The sequence below is a fragment of the Heptranchias perlo genome, chromosome 8 (assembly GCF_035084215.1).
Source record: "Heptranchias perlo isolate sHepPer1 chromosome 8, sHepPer1.hap1, whole genome shotgun sequence".
NCBI classification, from domain to species: Eukaryota; Metazoa; Chordata; class Chondrichthyes; order Hexanchiformes; family Hexanchidae; genus Heptranchias; species Heptranchias perlo.
The window spans coordinates 34,473,897-34,494,606 of NC_090332.1; the positions used below are offsets into that span (position 1 = coordinate 34,473,897).

At 42.4% G+C, this 20,710-nt stretch overlaps 1 protein-coding gene and 1 long non-coding RNA gene across 4 annotated transcripts in view; one reads left to right on the forward strand and one right to left on the reverse strand.

The window, feature by feature from the left end:
- ppp2r5a (protein phosphatase 2, regulatory subunit B', alpha isoform) overlaps positions 1-14,044 on the reverse strand; it is a 162,335-nt gene extending 148,291 nt beyond the window's left edge. Inside the window, exon 1 of the mRNA XM_067988945.1 lies at positions 13,311-14,044. Within this exon, the coding sequence (XP_067845046.1) occupies positions 13,311-13,470 (160 nt within the window). The 5' untranslated portion in view covers positions 13,471-14,044. The remainder of the gene's footprint in view (positions 1-13,310) is intronic.
- A 183-nt stretch (positions 14,045-14,227) lies between these two features.
- LOC137324539 (uncharacterized) overlaps positions 14,228-20,710 on the forward strand; it is a 35,728-nt gene continuing 29,245 nt past the window's right edge. For 2 of the 3 annotated variants that reach the window (XR_010963656.1, XR_010963657.1), the window contains exon 1: positions 14,228-14,310. This is a non-coding gene — a long non-coding RNA (uncharacterized lncRNA). The remainder of the gene's footprint in view (positions 14,311-20,710) is intronic. The other variant, XR_010963658.1, reaches the window with a different exon arrangement.

The window sequence follows — 20,710 nt, forward strand, 5'->3', positions numbered from 1 at the left end:
TTACCAGCACTGGTAGTGACTTCAAGAAGGAACCAGAATACTACGGCTAGGTAGGCTAGATGGACCAATGGTCTTCTCCTGCCTGCAAATTATTACTATGGTGTGATTTTTGAACAAAGGAACAAGGTTGCAAGTGTACAAAACAGGGTACCCAACAATGTGTTGTCTGATGACAAAAGGCTTCCACAATCTCTCCAGTCAGTGAATAGACACGTGGAAATTAGAGGAAAAGTCAGTCAAAGTATGCCTGTGTAGAAGAAGCAAAAGATGAATTATTTGCAAGAACTACAAAAGATGGCTTTCTCGGATTTTAAATAGAAACGAATAGTTTTCTTTTTAAAATAATCAAGATGAGTTGATGTAGTATTTGAAAGATGATATACAATTATCAACAAATTTACAATAGTTCCCCCTTCTCCTGTCAACATCTTTTGACTGCACCTATTTCTCCCTTCTCTCCCCCCACCCATGATACAAACAGGGATATCAGGCCAGGATGTCTGCAGGAACACGTACATCAATGGCTTCTTCAGCTGACAGACGGTGTGGCTGCTCCGGAGTAAAAGCACCACCCCACAACCACACCTACAGAGAAGATTCCACGCTGACTGGAAAGTGTTCCATCTATAGTTTGGCTGTCTAGCCAAAAGCACAACATTAGTCAACAGGTTTGAGTGGTAGCCAGCATGGGTTTTGGAACCATGCAACAACCATGTAACTAGATTAAATGCTGCACTCCTGAGCTATTGATCTTAAAGCACAGAAACACTAGAACAAAAACATTTTTAAAAATACCCATTTTCTCCTCATTTCATAATATCATCTCAGTTGTGACAGTAGGCAGATTATTTGCTTTTGAACTGACCACTAATGTGCCTTGGGAACTCACCACAACAATATTCCACGAATATATTGCATCACCATTCACTAACAGATCACAAAATATATTAGAATAAAATATTTTTAAAAATTGTTTCTATTGATTGCTTTGGTGGGTTCATTCATGCAGAAAATGAAATAAAACTATGGGAATTCTTAACAATCCTCTAAGGCTATTAAACTTAATTTGTTGTGTGCCTATTATATGCTGTTTAGTACTAGAAGACGTATTACAAGATAACCAGTTTGCTTGTGTAGATATTTGCATTAACTGACAGTCATATTTTAAATTGTTTCCATACTTCCTCAGGCAGATTAAAACTCAGTTTTAAAATAACTTTTCCTCACATACACAATTAGTATCTCTGAAAAATTCCACCAAAGCATATTCCAATCCATTTTAATACACGAAGTTACATATTAATCAAGCCAACAGCATGAAGAACAAATTCCAACAGCCACCTAATCTATTTTTTGTAGTACAGTAGTTGGAGTACAAAGATCTGTAGACACATCACAGTCAAAATTTACACCATATAAAAAGTAAATTATATTGGTCTCCTTCCTTGTCACTCATACAGGTCTCCTTATGAACAGACCAAGGCCAAGAAAATAAGAATAATCCTGAGAAAAACTGACAATTCCCATTAGACTTTTAAAAACATCTGAACATTATATTCAGTCAATTCAACAACGAATATGTGCATAGCAAAGAGCCAACAAACTAATTAGAACTTTATTGAAGAACACTATAGTCTCTAAAGCACACTTAATTAAAAGAATTGACTGCATGCACACTCCCATCTATCAGCAAGCTGCTAACCCCATCAAGACTGTCTAAAATCTGGCTGTTTTATCCAAAAATGTAAAAACCACAAGGACATTTAACATAATTGTGACTGTACAGATTTTCTCTCACTTTTAACTTGTATTGCAACAAAAAGGCAGCTTCCATAAGTAGACTAAATTGTCTCTAAACCAAAAGTTGCAATTCTATTGCTCTAAATCAAAAGTCACTATTCTTATGCATTCTACTGGCCTATCAATCAACCCTTAACCACGATATATTGGACTGGCAATCACATTGCATGCCCAAGTACTACAGACCATCACATTCAGGCTAAAATTAAGTCAGATTTATTTAGTAAGATATACACAGAAACTGTAAGACGCAGCAAGTTACTGACAGTAAACAGTGACAGAATACTGTCAGTTACAGATCTTTCCAGATTATATATGTTTAACATATTTTTACCTAATCCAATGCCTTCTTGTTTTTCTAAAATTGTTTTCTATGGCAGCTGGCTGAGGCCAGCATGTCTCCAGGAATTTACATCCCTGGCTAGTATGTAAATGGCACTTCAAAGGAAGTCATCTGACCCCTGTTTATGTGGATTACTTAACAAGCATTGGAAACAAATCAATTTCTGTATTGCCCATCCCACACAGAGGAAGACTCTCATTCACCGATAGCAGAGATGCTTGGTTTTATGGGTATTAAAAATTAAAATCAGTAAATCTGTCAGGCAGTCCTTGTGCCCTTGAATTTCTCTTTGACTGACAGTTTTGAATGAAGGATAATGTTTTGATCTTCCTCTGCATCAGTTTTTCATTTCCCTTCTCACTGCACCACTATACAATCAAAGGCTGACAAAAGACTCTGTGGGGTTCAATTCTTATGTAAAAGCTTTTGATCAAGAGCGCGTGGTCTAACTTGTTTACAGTATTGGAGAGAACTGCTAAAGGCTTCAAGATTTTATTGCTTTGAAAGAAACACAATGAGTTAAGATTTATAATCTAGCTAGACTATTTTGTTTGTTTGAATCATAGAGTGATAGAATGGTTACAGCACAGAAGGCAGCCATTCAGCCCATCAAGCCCTTAACAGCTATTTATAAGAACAATCTAGTTAGTCCCATTCCCCCACTCTTTCTCCGTAGCCCTTCCCCTCGAGTAGTTATCCAATTCCTTTTTGAAAGCCACGATTGAATCTGCATCCACCATCCTTTCAGGAAGCACATTCGAGATCATAACTACTCGCTGTGTAAAAAAGTTTTTCCTCATGTCGCCTTTGGTTCTTTTGCCAATCACTTTAAATCTGTGTCCTCTGGTTCTCGACCCTTCCACCATTGGGAACAATCTCTCTTTATTTACTTTATCCAAACCCTTCATGATTTTGAACACTTCTATCAAATCTCCTCTCAACCTTCTCCGCTCTAAGGAGAACAAACCCAGTTTCTCCAGTCTATCCATGTCCCTCATCCCTGGAACCATTATAGTAAATCTTATTTTGCACTTTCTCTAAGGTGCACCTTCACATCCTTCCTAAATTGCAGTGCCTAGAATTGGACACAATACTCCAGCTGTGATGAACCAGTGTTTAGAAAGGTTCAACATAACTTCTTTTAATCATACTTCTACTAATGTCACTTCTTAATAATGTGACTCATCATTTTCATCCTAATCTTAAAGTTTGTCAGTGTGGTGTTGCAATCGGTCCAAGAGATTATGGAGCCAAAATTCCTCGAGTCCCGCTCCACCACTATAAACGTTGACCACAATAAAGACAGAACTGATGAGAAACTTCATCTCATCCGACCCACCGTTGAGTGACGTCATGACAGAAGGTTGGGGGTGGGGGGGGGGCACGGCAGGTACAGGAAGTACACGCTCCTCTCTCATTGAAATTTAACAACATGTAAAAAGGTCAGCGACCTGGCAGAACCTGGTCCCACCCCAAATTCCAGACTCCCTTCCCCCTCCATCTTGTAACCTCATTCTGCCATCCCAGTCTCAGGAATTTCAAGGTCCAGGAGTTTGTGCAGAGATCCTGTACTAGTTCCAGTGCATATCTCAACAGTAAAACAAGGTTCACCTTTAACTACTCTGTCTGCTATCCCAGATTAATTCATGCACTGCAAGGTCACGGTCGTGTTTCAGTTCATAGTTAACGAGGCTTCTCTTTGGAAGCAGAAGTCTGCATTGAACACAAGAAAAATATATGAAAAAAAATCAAAATGTGACAAATATTTAGATAACACTAAAGATAGAATCTACAAGAAGTTAAATTATCTTCTTTAGCATTTATTTCTTACAAAATCCAATAATCTTCAAGAAATTTTGATGAAAAAGACTTCCCAATGTAATGATGTAGATGGGTCAATTGAAATTCCTGCCCACCACACGTACGCAGCTACCAACTGGGCCAACTAAAGTTGAGCAGCTAGTGCAGTAACTTTGTGGTCAAAAGAAACCTTTCATGTCACAAATGTCAACGTTGAATCATTAACTATCTTCCAATCAAGCATATCACGTGACAATGAATTTGTCTTCCTCCTCCAGTCTGTGAACTTGCATACATGAGCACTTCAGTGAGACTGCCCAGCCACCAAGCAAACTTGAACCTAATTTGTTTCTGAATACAAGCCATGGCACCAGTAAGGGCAACTGGGCAACATTCATGGAATGAGTGGATGGATCTGGCCACTTTTGTTTATTGCCTACTCCATTAACTAAGATAAACAAGCTCTTTTAAAAATACAGCTATCTGAAGCCAATTTTTAATATTTACATTGTCTACCTAAAGATAAAACCAGAAAATTTTCTTAATTGGCAGACTTTCACTAGAATAATCAAGCGTATTTTTCCATGGGATAATTTTAGCACTGCAAAATATATATTACTCAACAAAGGCTATTATCTCTTTCAGCACTTTCTTTCCTTCAAAGTCTAATGACACTCGTTCTTGGTGCAACTAGTTCTTAGCTACATTCCTTATTGTAGGTGAAACCGCTCAAAACCTCAAAAGGTTCACCCATACAAGAGTCTCACAAATTCAATTTCTGATGACAAGTCGTGCCCTCTTTACATTATGAGAACATTTGAAGAAGTTTTAAGGAGTACCTGATGGGCCTTGTGAAAGGCATCTGTCTTGTTTGTATTGCAATGTTTTAGGGAAGGAAAATCAAATCAATTGGTCTACACAGGTGGCCTGAATGCCCAGCGTGCCCGTGGCCAGATAAAGTGATGCCTTTGTCTCCAGATAAAGTATTTATATTTCTTGTAGAGGACAAGATAAAGGGTAGAAACACAGAACCCGACTGCCTTCAGAGGCCCCAGTGAAAACCTGTTCTTTGGCTGGGTCCCATCAACTCAAGTCCCAGATCATTTGCTTTACAGTACGCCAGCCAGACTCGGGGCAGCTGCCAGCCGCAGCATTGTGAAACTACCACAAGTAGAGCCTGTTCATTCACAGCAAAGGGAATCTAAAAGCAGCCAACCATGGTTTTCTAAAGTCAAGCACATTCATATTAGGAAGTACTTCTAGAGTTTAAGTATTGTGACAGAAAAAGAAAGGAGGGGAGAGAGAGGAGGAGGGGAGAGAGAGGAGGAGGGGAGAGAGAGGAGGAGGGGAGAGAGAGGAGGAGGGGAGAGAGAGGAGGAGGGGAGAGAGAGGAGGAGGGGAGAGAGAGGAGGAGGGGAGAGAGAGGAGGAGGGGAGAGAGAGGAGGAGGGGAGAGAGAGGAGGAGGGGAGAGAGAGGAGGAGGGGAGAGAGAGGAGGAGGGGAGAGAGAGGAGGAGGGGGAGAGAGAAGGAGGGGGAGAGAAAAAGGAGGGGGGAGAGAAAAAGGAGGGAGAGGGAGACGGAGACGGAGCGACAGAAAAAATACCTTCCAATCTGAAGTGAAACCAATTTTATTTAGTCCAATTACCCATCAAAAAAGTACAATCAAGCTATGGATTTTAAAATTAGAGAAGTGTGGACAGGAAGAGTGAAGACCTAACAATTCAATATCACAATGACATCTGCAATATATGAACACAAAATTGATTATTTTTTAAAAATAAACTTCCTAATAGTACAACACTTCATTGCTACCACACAGTTTATTGTTTTTACACGACACACACCAACAGAAAAAGAACAAACTTGCATTTATATAGCACCTTTCAAGACTTCAGGACGTCGCAAAGCACTTCAAAGCCAATGAGGTACTTTTGAGTAGAACAAGCAGAGAGGTGTAGGGAGGGAATTCCAGAGCTTAAGGCCTAGGCAGCTGAAGGCACGGCCACCAGTGCTGGAGCGATGAAAATCGGGGTTGCACAAGAGCCCAGAATTGGAGGAGCGCAGAGATCTCGAAGGGTTGTAGGGCTGGTGGAGGTTATAGAGACAGGGAGGGGCAAGGCCATGGAGGGATTTGAAAACAAGGATGAGAATTTTAAAATAGAGGCGTTGCCGGACGGGAGCCAACATAGGTCAGCAGTGATGGGTGCAGGGTCTTGGTGAGAGTTGGGATACGGGCAACAGAATTTTGGATGAGCTCAAGTTTACATAGAGTGCAAAATGGAAGGCCGGCCAGAAAAGCGTTGGAATAATCAAGTCGTGAGGTAACAAATGCATGAATGAGGGTTTAACAGCAGATGAGCTGGGGCAGGGGCAGAGACGGGTGATGTTACAGAGGTGGAAGTAGACGGTCTTGATAATGGAGAGGATATAGAGTCGGAAGCTCAGGTCAGGTTCAAATAGGACGCCAAGGTTGCAAACAGTCTGGCTCAGCCTGAGTCAGCGGCCAGGAGAGGGATGGAGTCAGTTGCTAGGGAACGGACTTTGTGGTGGGGACGGAAGACAAAGGCATCGATCTTCCCAATATTCAATTGGAGGAAATTTCAGACAAGAGCGTGATAAGTCAGAGGCAATGGAGGGGTCGAGCGAGGTAGAGTTGGGTATCATCAGTGTACATGTGGAACCTGACGTCGTGTTTTCGGATGATGTCGCCGATGGGCAGCACGTATATGAGAAATAGGAGGGGGCAACGGAGGGGGAACTCCAGAGGTAACGTTGCGGGAGCGGGAAGAGAAGCCACGACAGGTGATTACATAACATAAGAGATAGGAGTAGGAGTAGGCCATTTGGCCCTTCAATGAGATCATGGCTGATCTGATTCTGGCCTCAACACCACTTTCCCACCTGTTCCCCATATCCTTTGACTCTCTTGCTAATCAAAAAATTGTCCAACTCAGCCCTGAACATATTCAGTGGCTCAGCCTCCACCAAAGGTTCACAACTTGAGAAGAAATTTCTCCTCATCTCCGTCTTAAATGGGCGTCCCCTTATTCTGAGACTATGCCCCCTAGTTCTAGATTCCCCTATGAGGGGGAACATCCTCTAAGCATTTACCCTGTCAAGCCCCCTCAGAATCTTGTATGTTTCAGTAAGATCTCCTCTCATTCTTCTAAACTCCAGTGATTATAGGCCCAACCTGTTCAATCTTTGCTCATAAGAAAACCCTTCCATACCCAGAAATCAACCTCATGAATCTTCTCTGAACCGCCTCCAAGTATATCCTTCCTTAAATAAGGGGACCAAAACTGTACGCAGTACTCTAGGTGTGGTCTCACCAGCACCCTGAACAGTTGTAGCAAGACTTTCCTGCTTTTATTACTCAATCCCCGTTGAAATAAAGGCCAATACGCCATTTGCCTTCCCAATTACCTGCTGCACCAGTATGCTAACTTCTTGTGTTCCATGTATGAGGACACCCAAATCCCTCTGTACCGCAGCATTCTATAGTCTTTGGCCATTTATATAATATTTTGCTTTTTCATTCTTCCTCCGAAGTGGATGACTTCACATTTTCCCACATTATACTCCATCTGTCAAATTTTTGCCCACTCACTTAACCTATCGATATCCCTTTGCAGACACTTTGTGTCCTCCTCACAACTTACTTTTTCACCTTTCTTTGTATCATCAGCAAATTTGGCCAGAGTACACTCGCTTCCTTCATCCAAGTCACTGATATAGATTGTAAATAGTTGAGGCCACAGCACTGGTTCCTGCGGTACCCCACTAGTTAGATTGTCATCCTGAAAATGACCCCTTTATCCTGACTCTCTGTTTTCTGTTAGTTAGCCAATCCTCTATCCATGCTAATATATTAGCCCCAAAACCATGAGCTCTTACCTTGTGCAGTAACCTTTTATGTGGCACTTTATTGAATGCCTTTTGGAAATCCAAATAGACTACATCTACTGGTTCCCCTTTATCCACCCTGCTCGTTACTTCCTCAAAAGAACTCTAATAATTTTGTCAAACACGATTTCCTTTTCATAAAACCATGTTGAGACTTTTTGATTTTATTTTGAGTCTCTCAATGTCCTGCTACCAGATTCTCTGGCTATGACTGGATAAATAGGACCAGGAAAAGGCAGTCCCACCCAGCTGGACAACAGAGGAGAGACGTTGGAGGAGGATGATGTTATCAACAGTGTCAAAGGCTGCATGCAGGTCGAGAAGGACGAGGAGGGGTGGTTTACCATGGTCACAGTCACATAGGATGTCATAGAACAGCACATGCTGAATTACTTGCAAGGTTGCTACTGAATCAAATAATGTACTGAACATTACAAAGCAGCAGAGAACAGGAATTAAAACATTATTTGACTTTCCCCTCAGATTAAAATTATTATGCAACACCCTCAGGTTGTTTTTCCATATTAAAGACATTTTTTAAAAATGTATATGCTCATGATTGCTGATAGCTGATATCCAATAGGGGATAATGTTCCAGATAATCTATTAGCACTGAGAGACATTCATAAAAGGTTACTAATGCCTATGACATCACTGTACAATTAGTTTTGATTATCAAGATTTACTGTCTTCAGTACATTCCGTAGCTTTTTTAAAACACATTTATGTAACTGGAGGCACTGTACAGTATATACATAATTCACTTGTTACATAAAATGTTTCAAGTGTCATTATCAAATGACTACTACAGTAATGTTTATAATATTTAGGTGTCAGAATTATTTGAATTTTAACATAAAAACACACCTACTCATAACACCATTTTAAACTTTAACAAGGGAAATATAGATTGTTAGAAATTAGTTGCATTTATGTAATGCCTTTAATATAATAAATATCTCAAGGCGCTAAGAAACCGATGCCAAGCAATAATAGGAGAGCTAGGGGAGATGGCCAAAAACAAGGTTGAAGGGATAGGTTTTGAAGAGGCTTCTGAAGGTAGGAAATGAGGTTTAGGAAGAGAATTACAGAGAGAAAAGGCCAAGACTAGTGAAGGCTCTGCCACTATAGGATGCAGGTGGGGAGGGGGGAGCATGTAGCAGAGGCCAGAATCAGAAGACCAAAGGACACGGATTGATAGAAAGACCAAGCAAATGGGGGTGAAGATTTTGAATTCAATACACCAGGAAATGGGAAACCAATGGAGGTTGAGGAGGTCCAGAGTGAGGGGCAAGTGGGACTTGTACAGAATAGATCGCAGGCAGTGTAGTTTTGGACAAGTTGCAATTTATGTAGGGAAAGGGGAGAAGAATGCATTCCATCATGTTGTTGGTGTAAGCAATTCCAGTGCAATATATAAAAAGGAAATATTGTGGGGCACATTCATCCACTGGAAAAAGGAGGAAGTCAAAAAAGATGGGTGAAAGCTCATCTATGAGCAAGGGACACAAAACTGATTATAATTTTTTTGAGAAAAGTTTGATCAACATTCCGATAACCTCTCTCTTCCCCAAGCACATCAATGGGGAGTAAGGAATTAATGTAAAACTATATTAAATTTATTATTTGCTTTACTTGAAATAACAGGAAGGGGGGAAAGAGAGGACTAATTTCTACTAAAAATGCAGTTTTAATTGATTGCTACAGGTCAATAATTTTTACTTCACTAGCACCACATATTTATGTAAATACACAGGAAATAGAACTGAATTAGTGCAAATTTATAGATTTTAAGAATTACATTTTTGAAAACCTAATACTGTTTGGTGTAACCACCCATTGAAGCTAAATACTATGTACTGCAAATGCCTATGACTTTGTAAGTAGGTCTCCAACTTCAAGATTCACAGTTCTGACAGTATAGACATGAATTAGTCTTCTACATCAGCGACATCAGCATCAAATACTGTTTTTATTTCATGGCAATAAAACCCATCCTGAAATTAGTTAAGTAATAATTCACTACAGTGAGTTAGCTTTCAAATACAATTACATTGAAATGTCACTTTTCTGTGCAGTGTAATTATGCAGTTGTAAACTTTCAAAAAATAACTAGTATGCATTAAGTTGCTCAACATACTGAACAGAACGAGAAACAATGTCAAACAAAAATATTCAGCAATGCTGCCATGTGCATATTAGGACATAAAAGTTCTCAAGAGATCTCATATTAAAATGGACCCTCACTACTTTAAGCATTAAAGGAACTACAGTAATGTTCAAATCTATTATTTTAAAAACATAAATTTGATGATGTTGAAGATCGCTAAATTAACTTTTATTTAGGACGAGTAAATTCTCTCAACCTCTGAATCTTTAAGGGAGGGGTAAAGACCAAAACTCTACCTTTACTGGAGGAAGAGAATTAAAAACTGATCAGAGACAGAGAGAAGAGAAACTGCTGAAATCAGTGAATCTCAATACTTCTCAGTAACAGTAAAGTCTCTGAACTTCAATACTACTAAGGGTTAGAGGGAGCAGGGGTAATGTATCTGAACTTTGATACTTCAAAGCATTACGTCTCTGAACTGCAATACTTTTTAGGGTGAGTGTGAGCTGAAGTCTCTGAACCTCTATATTTTTATTGGTGAATGGGGGTAAATTTTGAATCTTGATATTTTTCAAGCTGAGTGGGAACTAAAGCCTCTGAACTTAGATGATTTGGTGAATGGGAAGGTAGTCTCTGAACAATGACACTTCTAGGTGAGTGGGGATAACATTTTTTAACCTCAATACTTTTATTCGGTGAATGGGAGAATAATCTGAATTTATATACTTGTATGGGTGAATGGAGAGGTGACATCTGAACGCTGATACTTTGATGGGTGAGTGGGGGACAAGGCAAAGTCTCCAAATCACAATAGAGTGATGGGTGAGTAGGGCACTAAAGTCTGAATGTTGATACTTTTATTGAGGTAGAGAGTAACATCTGTTATTGATAAATGGGAGTAGAGGACTAAAGTGTCTGATGTCTATACATTGTTGGGTGATGGTGTAATCCCTGAACCTCGATATTTTGATGGATGAATGAGTGGTATCTGAAACAGGATACTTTGTTGAGTGAGTGGGGGATCATCTCTGGAATTTGGATGCATTTATGAATGAATGGAGTTGGTGTTCAAAACTGGATACTTTGATATGTGAAAGGGGTGGCTCTCTAAACCTCTTAAGATACTTTGATGGGCATTGGGCAAGTGCTATCTGAACATGGACACTTCAATAGATGAGTCGGGGTGCTATCTGAACCTGGACACTTCAATGGGTGAGTCGGGGTGCTATCTGAACCTGGACACTTCGATGGGTGAGTCGGGGTGCTATCTGAACCTGGACACTCGGATGGGTGAGTCGGGGTGCTATCTGAACCTGGACACTCGGATGGGTGAGTCGGGGTGCTCTCTGAACCTGGACACTCGGATGGGTGAGTCGGGGTGCTCTCTGAACCTGGACACTCGGATGGGTGAGTCGGGGTGCTCTCTGAACCTGGACACTCGGATGGGTGAGTCGGGGTGCTCTCTGAACCTGGACACTCGGATGGGTGAGTCGGGGTGCTCTCTGAACCTGGACACTCGGATGGGTGAGTCGGGGTGCTCTCTGAACCTGGACACTCGGATGGGTGAGTCGGGGTGCTCTCTGAACCTGGACACTCGGATGGGTGAGTCGGGGTGCTCTCTGAACCTGGACACTCGGATGGGTGAGTCGGGGTGCTCTCTGAACCTGGACACTCGGATGGGTGAGTCGGGGTGCTCTCTGAACCTGGACACTCGGATGGGTGAGTCGGGGTGCTCTCTGAACCTGGACACTCGGATGGGTGAGTCGGGGTGCTCTCTGAACCTGGACACTCGGATGGGTGAGTCGGGGTGCTCTCTGAACCTGGACACTCGGATGGGTGAGTCGGGGTGCTCTCTGAACCTGGACACTCGGATGGGTGAGTCGGGGTGCTCTCTGAACCTGGACACTCGGATGGGTGAGTCGGGGTGCTCTCTGAACCTGGACACTCGGATGGGTGAGTCGGGGTGCTCTCTGAACCTGGACACTCGGATGGGTGAGTCGGGGTGCTCTCTGAACCTGGACACTCGGATGGGTGAGTCGGGGTGCTCTCTGAACCTGGACACTCGGATGGGTGAGTCGGGGTGCTCTCTGAACCTGGACACTCGGATGGGTGAGTCGGGGTGCTCTCTGAACCTGGACACTCGGATGGGTGAGTCGGGGTGCTCTCTGAACCTGGACACTCGGATGGGTGAGTCGGGGTGCTCTCTGAACCTGGACACTCGGATGGGTGAGTCGGGGTGCTCTCTGAACCTGGACACTCGGATGGGTGAGTCGGGGTGCTCTCTGAACCTGGACACTCGGATGGGTGAGTCGGGGTGCTCTCTGAACCTGGACACTCGGATGGGTGAGTCGGGGTGCTCTCTGAACCTGGACACTCGGATGGGTGAGTCGGGGTGCTCTCTGAACCTGGACACTCGGATGGGTGAGTCGGGGTGCTCTCTGAACCTGGACACTCGGATGGGTGAGTCGGGGTGCTCTCTGAACCTGGACACTCGGATGGGTGAGTCGGGGTGCTCTCTGAACCTGGACACTCGGATGGGTGAGTCGGGGTGCTCTCTGAACCTGGACACTCGGATGGGTGAGTCGGGGTGCTCTCTGAACCTGGACACTCGGATGGGTGAGTCGGGGTGCTCTCTGAACCTGGACACTCGGATGGGTGAGTCGGGGTGCTCTCTGAACCTGGACACTCGGATGGGTGAGTCGGGGTGCTCTCTGAACCTGGACACTCGGATGGGTGAGTCGGGGTGCTCTCTGAACCTGGACACTCGGATGGGTGAGTCGGGGTGCTCTCTGAACCTGGACACTCGGATGGGTGAGTCGGGGTGCTCTCTGAACCTGGACACTCGGATGGGTGAGTCGGGGTGCTCTCTGAACCTGGACACTCGGATGGGTGAGTCGGGGTGCTCTCTGAACCTGGACACTCGGATGGGTGAGTCGGGGTGCTCTCTGAACCTGGACACTCGGATGGGTGAGTCGGGGTGCTCTCTGAACCTGGACACTCGGATGGGTGAGTCGGGGTGCTCTCTGAACCTGGACACTCGGATGGGTGAGTCGGGGTGCTCTCTGAACCTGGACACTCGGATGGGTGAGTCGGGGTGCTCTCTGAACCTGGACACTCGGATGGGTGAGTCGGGGTGCTCTCTGAACCTGGACACTCGGATGGGTGAGTCGGGGTGCTCTCTGAACCTGGACACTCGGATGGGTGAGTCGGGGTGCTCTCTGAACCTGGATACTTTGATGGTTGATGAGGGTGGCGTTCATAACTGGATATTTTGATGGATGACGGGGGTGATCTCTGAACCTGGATACATTCATGGTGAAATGGACAGATCAGTCCCTGAATCTCGGTACCTTTGATGGGTGGGAGAAGCAGGATCTCGACGGGGCTGCTCCGACTCCTGAATTGCGACGATCCCTGCGACCTCTTCTGCCTGGCCGCCTTCCGCACGGATTTCCTGGTGAAACCATCTACTTTTTCCGCCGCTGTCGCCACGGCCGTTGCCGCCGACATCTTCCTCTAAAAAAACTGGCGACCACGCCGACAGGGAAAATAGCGGCAGCAGGAGTGAAGAGGGGGAGGGAGCGGGCGATCGACCGAGTGACCGAGTATGTGTGAACCAGATCCAGTAAAACAAGGCTTAAAGTAACCGACGGGGGAGGGGCAAAATAAAATAAAAAGTATAGGGAATAATATAGAAGTTAACGTTGGCGGCGAGGGCCGGAGATCCTTCCCCAGCCCCCCGCGGCCTGCTCTGCTCCCCCCTCCCCTGGGAGTGGCTGTCGGCCGTCCCCTGCTGACGGTGTCCACGAACCCGACTAGCGCGCTGTCATTACCCGCGACCTGTCGCTGTCGCCTTTACTCGCAGCCGCTCTCTGCGCGTCCATGGACGGACAGCCGCCTCCCGCCGCAGTTTGCAAAAAAATAAAACGGTGATAATTTTTTCCGCACTTTTAACGGACTGAAACAGCTCGCGGTCAATCGTGACTTTAATATTTTTAAATAAACAAAAAAAAAGCCACCAACTGTCGCCGCCTCCCTCGCGCGCTCCAAAACATTCCAAGTGAGTAAGGTTCAACCAATCTTGTTGACCGGAAATGTAGGAATGGCCATGATTGACGTGTGGTTGACCAATCGGAAACCAGAAAACGACATTCCCTCGAGTACATTCGCGTTGTTGTTGCCGTCACATAGCGAATCTAAACGGCCCAGAGGCGGGGCGTCCACCAACCAAGTTAGGTTGACGGAGGCTCTTGTCTTAAAAGACATGTGATAGTTAATGCTGATGTGATTGGTTGTTGGAGTGTGAGGGATCCGTGTTATTGTGGTATCAGTAGGTGTGGAGATGTGTAGGTATGTGTGTTATGAGGAAATGTATTCTTCATGTTTTAACTTTACATAATGTACCTTGGCATTATTACGTTTGCTGTTATTTTAGACTTTTAATCGTTGAAGTATTTTGGCACCCTATTTATAAAGGGCATTATTTTGGGTTTCCATATTGCTACAAGTTGCTGACGTTAAATTTAGAAAAATATGGAATCGAAATAAGTTTCTTTGTTTGCTCGTTACTGTGTACAGCAACATCCTATATTTGTAATACTGTATCCGATATTTCCTGTAACAAACTCAAATCACCCAAGTCCTTTAATAAGTATACATTTTAGAAAAGTAACACTTCAATGGCTTCTGAAAATTCATTTCTAATAGTTAATTTTGATATACATATCTCTTTTTACAGAAAGCAATGTGCTTGAATTAAGATTTCTATAAACCAGAGATGAAAAATGGTCGATGAACACATATTTGAGGCATAGATGATTTAATTCTTTATGAAGTAATTCAATTTATACAAAAGAGAATGCATAACAAAATACATATTTATGCACAAGGACTTCTAAAATGTGTTGCTACCCTCTAGGTGACTTTTAGTAGTGTGCTGATTTATATTTACAATGTTGAATCCTTTTTTTAAAAAAAAAGTGATATTTGAAGGTGTTTTTACACCAAAGATATTCTATTATAAAATTGTGGATTTATTTTGGTAAGTGCACAAAGTAAAAATAATAGACCTAGATGGCAGGGTTTATATATATAAAAATACAAAATGCCTTTATTGTATAGTTGCCAGTTCAGATCCAGTTATTTCAGCTTCAAGATTTTCTAGCAATTCTTGTTGCTGTTGTGCTGAAGAATGCAATATTATAAAAAGAAAAACTGGAAATCTGAAATTAAACACAGAAAATGCTAGAAACACACAGTAGGTCAGTCAGCTTTTGTATATATAATATTTTGGGTTTGTACCATTCATCAGTACTCCATAATACAAATTTAAGTACACATCACATGCTTTGATTAGGAATCCTATCCAATAGGCATGAATAGAACTTATTTTTATGCTGTCGAACTCTGTTTGAATGAGACATTAATTTGTCTGAATCATAGAAAGGTTAAAGCACGGAAGGAGGCCATTTGGCCCATCAAGTCCATGCTGGCTCTATGCAAGAGCAATCCAGCTAGTCCCACTCCCCCACCCTATCCCCATAGCCCTGCAAATTTTTTCCTTTCAAGTACTCATCCAGTTCCCTTTTGAAAGCTACGATTGAATCTGCCTTCATCACGCCCTCGAGCTGTGCATTCCCAATCATAACCACTGGCTGCGTTTTTAAAAAAAGTTTTTCCGAATGTCACCTTTGGTTCTTTTGGCAATCACCTTATGCCTGTGTTCTCTGGTTCTTGACCCTTCTGCCAATGAGAACAGATCCTCTCTATCTATTCTGTCTAGACCCTTCATGATTTTAAATACCTCTATCAAATCTCCTCTCAATCTTCTCTGTTCCAAGGAGAACAACCCCAGCTTCTCCAGTCTATCCATGTAACTGAAGTCCCTCATCCCTGGAATCGTTCTAGTAAATCTTTTCTGCACCCTCTCTAAAGCCTTCACATCTTTCCTAAAGTGCAGTGCCCAGAACTGGACACAATACTCCAGTTGTGGTCGAACCAGTGTTTTATAAAGGTTCATCATGACTTCCTTGCTTTTGTACGCTATGCCTCTATTTATAAAGCCAAGGATCCCACATGCTTTTTTAATCGCTTTCTCAATCTGCCCTGCCACCTTCAAAGATTTGTGCATATATACCCCCAGATCTCTCTGTTCCTGTACCCCGTTTAGAATTGTGCCCTCTAGTTTATATTGCCTCTCCTCATTCTTCCTACTGAAATGTAACACTTCGCATTTTTCTGTGTTAAATTTCATCTACCATGTGTCCGTCCATTTCACTAGCCTGTCTATATCCTCTTGAAGTCTATCGCTATCCTCCTCACTGTTCACTACTCTTCCAAGTTTTGTGTCATCTGCAAATTTGGAAGTGATGCCCTGTACACCCAAGTCCAAGTCATTAATATATATCAAGAAAAGCAGTGGTCCTAGTATCGATCCCTGGGGAACACCACTGTACACCTCCCTCCAGTCTGAAAAACAACCTTTCAGCATTACTCTCTGCTTCCTTTTACTTAGCAAATTTTGTATCCATGCTGCTACTGCCCACTTGATGACAAGCCTATTATGTGGCACTTTATGAAACGCCTTTTGAAAGTCCACATACACAATCTCAACCGCATTGCCCTCATCTACCCTCTCTGTTACCTCATCAAAAAACTCTCTCAAGTTAGTTAAACACAATTTGCCTTTAACAAATCCGTGCTGGCTTTCCCTAATCAATCTACACTTGTCCACGTGACTGCTAATTCTGTCCCGAATTATCGTTTCTAAAAGTTTCCCCACCACTGAGGTTAAACTGACAGGCCAGTATTGCTGGGTTTATCCTTACACCCTTTTTTGAACAAGGGAGTAACATTTGCAATTCTCCAGTCCTCTGGCACCACCCCCATATCTAAGGATGTTTGGAAGATTATGGCCAGTACCTCTGCAATTTCCACCCTTCCTTCCCTCAGCAACCTAGGATGCATCCCATTCGGACCGGGTGACTTATCTACTTTAAGTGCAGCTAGCCTTTCTAGTAACTCCTCTTCATCAATTCTTAGTCCATCCAGTATCTCAACTACATCTTCCTTTACTGAGACTGTGACATCATCTCCTTCCTTGGTAAAGGCAGATGCAAAGTACTCAATTATTACCTGGGTCATGCCCTCTGCCTCCATGAATAGATCTCCTTTTTGGACTCTGATCGGCCCCACCCCTCCTCTTACTACCCGTTTACTATTTACATGCGTATGTAAAGACTTTTGGATTCCTTTTTATGCTTGCTGCCAATCTATTCTCATTTTCTCTCTTTTCCCCTCTTCCTTTTTCACTTCCTCTCTGAACTTTCTATAATCAGCCTGGTTCTCACTTGTATTATCAACTTGACATCTGTCACACGCCTCTTTTTTTCTGCCTTATCTTACTCTCTATCTCTTTTGTCATCCAGAGAGCTCTGGCTTTAGTTGCCCTACCTTTCTCCCATGTGGGAATGTACCTGGACTGTACCTGAACCATCTCCTCCTTAAAGGCTACCCATTGTTCAATTATGGTTTTGCCTGCCAATCTTTGATTCCAATTTACCTGGGCCAGATCTGTACTCATCCCACTGAAATTGGCTCTCCTCCAATTGAATATTTTTACTTTAGAGTGGTCCATGTCCTTTTCCATAGCTATTCTAAACCTTATGATACCTGAAGTAATATGATGTAATAAATAACATAAAAATGCTATAAAAACCATAACATAAGTAAAGAAATCTCAAACTCAAATGTATAACAACAAATAAAGATGTTCAGTATTGTTTAACACCTTGGTGATAATGTAACCTAGATTTCTGGCCTCCACTTCCTCATTCCAGGCCGTTGCTTACACATGTCTGCAGCTTTGCTGATCTTGTGACTGCATCTAAAAAACAAATAAACTATCTATTTTGAGTATTACATAAGCACCACATTATAACCTCCTTAGATCGGTCCTCCCAGAAATCTAATAAACCAACTTCCATAGTTAAATTTTGACAATGAAAAATAATCATAGAATCGTAGAAAGTTACAGCACAGAAGGAGGCCATTCGGCCCATCGTGTCCATGCCAGCCGCAAAAGAGCTATCTAGCTTAATCCCACTTTCCAGCACTTGGTCCATAGCCCTATAGGTTACGGCACTTCAAGTGCACATCCAAGTACTTTTTAAATGAGTTGAGGGTTTCGATCTCTCCCACCCTTTCAGGCAGTGAGTTCCAGACCCCTACCACCCTCTTGGTGAAAAAAATGTCCTCAGATACAGTCTAATCCTTCTACCAATTACTTTAAATCTATGCCCCTGGGTCACTGACCCCTCTGATAAGGGAAATAGGTCCTCCCTATCCATTCTATCTAGTCCTGTCATAAGTTTATATACCTCAATTAAATCTCCCCTCAGCCTCCTTTGTTCCAAAGAAAACAGCCTATCCAATCTTTTCTCATTACTAAAATTCTCCAGCCCTGGCAACATCCTCGTAAATCTCTTCTGTACCCTCCAGTGCAATCACATCTTTCCTGTAATGTGACCAGAATTGTATGCAGTACTCAAGCAGTGGCCTTACCAATGTTTTATCCCTGCTCTTGTAGTCTATGCCTCAGCTAATAAAGGAAAGTATCCCGTATGCCTTTTTGACCACCTTATCCACCTGTCCTGCTATCTTCAGGGATCTGTGGACATGCACTCCAAGGTCCCTCTGTTCCTCTACACCTCTCAGCATTCTTCCATTTATTGTGTACTCCCTTGCCTTGTCAAAAGCCTTGCTAAAATCCATGTAGACTACATCAAATGCGTTACCCTCATCAACCCACCTTATTATCTGCTCAAAAAATTCAATCAAGTCAGTCAGACACTACCTTCCCTTAACAAATCCATGCTGACTGTCCTTGATTAAACCATGCCTTTCTAAATGATGATTTATGCTGTCCCTCAGAATTGGTCCACTAATTTGCCCACCACCGAGGTTAGACTGACTGGCCTATAATATCTCTTTCTCCCTTTTTAAACAACGGTACAATGTTAGCAATCCTCCAGCACCACACCTGTAGCCAGGATTGGAAAATGATGGTCAGAGCCTCCGCAATTTCCTCCCTTGCTTCTCTTAGCAGCCTGGGATACATTTCATCCGGGCCTGGCGATTTATCTATTTTCAAAGACGTTATTCCCCTTAATACTTCCTCTCTCTATGTGCATTGGAGGCGAAATAGAAAAGAAAAGCTTTATTTAGAAATGCTTGCTATTAATGTAGTAAAATTAAAAATATCTATCCTCTGCAAGCAAAATTCATTTTCTTTTTGAGGGGAGCAAGGTGTTGGTGAGAAAGACGTTTCTTGGTTGAATGAAGATTACAGGCCAGAAATATCGCTTTAAGAATAGAAGAAAACTCCGTCATGCCTGGTTCTCACACAGACCAGGTTCTCTAACCCAGTTCTTTAATCTCTTATTGGAAAGTTTTTCCGAAATAATTGCTAATCTCTTAAGGTAATTAAGTAAAACTACAGAATATTTATCCATCACATTTCTATAGATTATACCCTCTTCCCCTAGTTGCTGTTATATAGGAATTAAATGTGTCCAGTCTTCTGTTTGATCATCTCAATTTATACCATTTAATGTGGGAAATGATCAGACTTGGAGGGGCAATAAAGAATGGGAATACCATATGGAAGGAAGCAATCGAGAAGGCAGAGGGATAAAGCATAATTTGCAGGGGGGTGGTAAGCAGTATAGAGCACTAATTCAATTCCACTTTCCGTGTACCGTTATGGTTCCTGTTCTACAATAGGGACATCCTGATTTTCAAAAAAGTAGAGAAGGGCAACTAAACTGATACCAAAGTTTAGGCACCTAAACTACGAGGAGAGCCTGAGGAAGCTGGGAATGTTTATACTGGAGAAAAGATGACTAAGGGGATACCTTATTGAAGTTTTCACGGTCATAAAGGATATAAATAAGCTAAACCCTATTAAATTGTTTGACATAATCACAGGTGCTGCAGTCAGTGGGCATGAACTCAAACTCAGAAGAGGGAATATGAACATAGACTTTAGATTTAACTGCTTCCTCATTGAGGGTGGTGAATGTACGAAATAGACAGTCCAGTTGGATAACGTCAGCAAATTTAAGAGGAATTTGGATGGTTTTTGGTGAAGAAGCAATTGGGGGGTATAGTATTTTTTGAACTTTGAGGCCAGCCAGATGGACTGCATAATCTTTTCCTGGCCTGTGCATTTCCATGTTTCTATACCTGTCCCGAGCACCTCCATTCCCATTCCAAACTAAATATTTGTCCAGTTCTTTGTTGAAGGAGTTAATCTATTTAGTTATTTAACATCAACTACTTTTGTTAAGAATCTGTTCCATATAACTATTGCTCTGCAGGAAAAAAATATTTATTCTAAACTCTCATTCCATTTGAAGCTTGTTAACTTTAAAACTTTAATCCTATATTCTCTAGTTCTGGATTCACAGTCCAAGTCAAATAATGTGTTAAAATGTTAAGGTGTAGATTTAAATTCCTGGATTATGTCTCCCCTTGATCTTTTCGGAGTCTCTCCTCATAACTTAAGTCTGAAAATTGTTCCTGATGCCCTTTGGACTGTCTCCAACACATCAATGCCCTTTTGAAGGTAGGATGCCCAAAATCGTGCACAATATTTGAAAGCTGACATTAATAGTTATCGATTACAAAATTAGAATAACTTACTTTCATACTGCATATCCAGAGCTGATCTCTATAGGCATGCTAGACT